The following is a 3,597-nucleotide window of genomic DNA, read 5'->3' as shown; positions in this document are numbered from 1 at the left end:
AAAAATATGGTCTTTGACTTGTTTTTGAGGACCAAGACCAATACCAAAACCATGAAAATATAGTCTTGGACTTGGACTTGGACTCAAGGAACAAAGCAAAAGCCTTGAAAATATGTTCTTGGACTCTAGGACCAAGACCACAACCATGAAAATATTTTGTTAGATTTAGAATCAAAGACCAAGACCAAAACCATGAAAATATATTCTTAGACTCAGATTCAAAGACCAATGCCAAAAATATGGTCTTGGACTCGTACCTGAGGACCAAGACCAATACCAAAACCATAAAAACATAGCCTTGGACTCGGATTTGAGGAACAAGGGCAAAACCATAAAAATATGGTCTTAGACTCAGACTAAAAGCATATTTTCATGGTCTTGGTCATGAACTCAGGAGCGTGTGAACTTGTCCTTGACTTGGATTTGACCCTCTTCTGGTCTTTGTCATGACTTGGACAAATGAATTGGGCTTGACTAGAGACTGTCATACAGTGGCTAATTCACTAAACAATAACTTTTGAAATACACAGTATTTCGGCACAAAAACAGCATCTCAAACAGCCACAATCCAGTTTAACTAGGCTCTATATGCAATAAAAAGTGCTGCAGCATCAGTATTGTCAGTACAAGTCATTGTTTTCTATGTAAATTAAGCTTATTATACAGTAGATACGCTTTACTCACAAAACTTGGTGCAATTTGCCTATTACCACCTGCAGAAAAGCAAGCGGTTTGCAGTCACGTTGGCAGTTATTTGTCAAAAAGTTAGTTCAGGTGTCTGGATCACAGTGCTGGAGCATGCCAGATTGTAAAGCCTGCCGGACCCTCCACAACTTAACAACATGAACACATCCACAAGATTGTGCCCATGCTGTCAACGCAAACAATTTGGGCGAGTTTGTGCTAGTCACTGATTTGTGAAATTCCTGAATGGGTTCAAAAACAGTGTGTACGCTATCAAATGCAAGTCTGTTTTCAAAGATCTGAGGTTGGTTTTAACCCAAGTTGGTTACTCTTGTCTTCCATTGGGAATCAACAAGATGGCTTCCTCTCACCTGTGTCTGCTTGTTTTTCCAACAGAACAACTTCATATCTTCCCTTACTCCATTACTGGCCAAAACATAGAGCACTGGGTCCACCACGCTGTTCAGGCTGGATAGCGCGAGGGAGCAAGTGAAGGGCAAATACATTGCTTGTTCAAAACTGCAGGTTTGTTTATCTCCCAAATAAAAGAAGGCGATGGACCTCACCATCAGGAGGATATGGTATGGCGCAAAGCAGAAGGAGAAAATGCCAATGACACCCATAGACAGAAGCTTCACTTTGCGCTTGCCTTGATCGTCCACCCCTCTGCTTTGCTGCACCTTAGTTGGGATCAACCAGTAGCAGACGGAGATGACCACCAGAGGCAAGAGGAAACCAATTCCGACCCGTATCAGGTTGAACATCGCAATGCGTTCTGTCATGGGGAAGGTCTCGTAGCATGTTTGCTCAGTGTCATCCAGTGGATCCGATAACTTGTCCAGGTACAGCACCAAAGAGTGCAAGGCCATGACGAAAACATAGACCAGCCCACAGATGATCCAGGCATAGTGCTGCTGGCGGAAGACTTGGACTCTCAGCGGGAAGGTGATGGCCAGGCAGCGATCGATGGAGATACAGCAGAGGAGATAGATGCTGATGTACAGGTTGGAGTAGTAAAAGAAACCAGCCAGACTACAGAGTCCTTGGCCGAGGTTCCATTTGTGGTTGTTGTTAAAATAATAGACCCACAGAGGCATGGTGAGGATGTACAGGAGATCCGAGAAGGACAAACTGAGCAGGTAGATCCCTAGAACGTTCCTTCTGCAGATCTGCTGAATTATGGGCCCGATGGTGATCAGGTTGAACAGCAGCCCCAAGATGAAGGCAATGATGTAGATAGATATCAGCAGGTGACCTGCTGCCTGGGTCATGATCACACATGATGAGTTGCTTGTGTTGTATGTTGCGTTCATCATAATCTGTGTGCACAAAGGAAGAAATGCACTAATAAATATCTGCATCAGAAGTTTCCATAGTTTATAAAAATTCATTAATTCTCAATTCTGCATGTAATTGTGATTCTAGATCATGTTTGCCCTCTCAAAGATCAAACTCAATTGAATTTGAGTTGATTTGAAATATAATTCAGTTGAAAATGGTGCACAACCCTGATGTAAATAGGTGGGAAATTTACCAGTTATTGCATAAGTTACCATACTTTAACTTAGTAGTCAGACCTTGGCAACCACCACAAATGCAACTATGGATGGCTACTTAACAGACTGCGTAGTACAGGAATTTACAATATTACAAAATATCTTAGTGGCTGCATTTAGTGTTGCTTGAGTAAAATCATGGTAAAATGTATACACTTTATTTTGCAGTGTCATTGTTACAGTGTAATTATGCAGCAGTACGTTTAACTACTGAGTAATACTAACAACATGTTTACTAGTTAGGGTTAAGAGTTACACTTTATATATGTATATGTACTTACAGTGTACTTACCTAAGAAAGTCCTGGATAATATAAGGTAACTAAATGGGTTAAGGGTAGGTTTAGGTGTAGGTTCAGGGTTATTACCTAGTTATTACCCAGTTATTGTAATTATAACAAGTATATAGTACCGTGTATGTACATGTGGGGTTATTGCATGTAATTATGCAAAATTTATGATTACTATTATTGTAAGTACATGTAACTTGTGTTTCAAGGACACTGCAGTAAAGTGTTACCAAGTTTCATAAGCATTATTAAAGTTCTAGTCTAACCAAGCTGTTTTGACTAATAATCATTCCCAGTATATGGTTTTTTGATATCAACAATTCAATGTTCACTTAAAATGTGAATTCTTGATATCAGGAATGGAATTTTCACTAATACAAATGTGAATTCTTGATATCAACAATGACATCTTCACTCGCATAAATCAAATTATTGATATCAAGAATTACATTTAGTGAAAAAACGTAATTCTTGATATTTGTAATTGCATTTTCACTAGTTGTAATAATCTCATAACATTCAACCATACAGCTGTTGTCAGTTTGCATGACAGATCAGGACTAAACCACTGACCTTTAGGTTTCAAAATTTGAACACGCATTATGATGCGGTTAAACTTGGCTTGACGTTTTTGCTGTTGATTGTTGTTGATGCAGATGTTGTCATGGTGCAAAATGTAGTAATGTTTTAAAAGTCCTTTCTAGATTAATCTAGATGTTAATTATAATTGTCATGACAGATGTGAAATATCGAACTACTGAAAGTGTGGCTCAGACAATGTACTGATTTATCTACTCAGAATTTACTTTGCACATTAGGCACATAACCAAAAATGTTATTGGAAATGGCAACTCCAAATGAAAACAACACATTTCCGGTTGCTGCAAGTTGCAGAATGTCTGTGGTTTCAATGAAAAGTGAACAACCTGATGCACAAAACGTTTCCTTTTACTTCTTATTAAGGCAAGGTGTAATGGTTAACCAGCCAAGACGAACATCAATGAGTCACTGAAAGCATTTTAGATTAACAACACCTGCACATCAAATACAACGCACTGCTATACATAC

General features: G+C 39.0%; 1 protein-coding gene across 1 annotated transcript in view; it reads right to left on the bottom strand.

The window, feature by feature from the left end:
* Positions 1–229: 229 nt before the first annotated feature.
* The window catches only part of LOC107699229 (G-protein coupled receptor 4-like), a 17,120-nt gene continuing 13,752 nt past the window's right edge, over positions 230–3,597 (bottom strand). The window contains exon 2 of the mRNA XM_016500429.1: positions 230–2,003. Within this exon, the coding sequence (XP_016355915.1) occupies positions 996–2,000 (1,005 nt within the window). The 5' untranslated portion in view covers positions 2,001–2,003 and the 3' untranslated portion in view covers positions 230–995. The remainder of the gene's footprint in view (positions 2,004–3,597) is intronic.

This window comes from Sinocyclocheilus anshuiensis, unplaced genomic scaffold (genome assembly GCF_001515605.1).
Source record: "Sinocyclocheilus anshuiensis isolate Anshui unplaced genomic scaffold, SAMN03320099.WGS_v1.1 scaffold242, whole genome shotgun sequence".
Taxonomy (NCBI): Eukaryota; Metazoa; Chordata; class Actinopteri; order Cypriniformes; family Cyprinidae; genus Sinocyclocheilus; species Sinocyclocheilus anshuiensis.
Note: the sequence above shows the minus strand (reverse complement) of the source record. Positions and strands in the feature narration are given on the sequence as shown.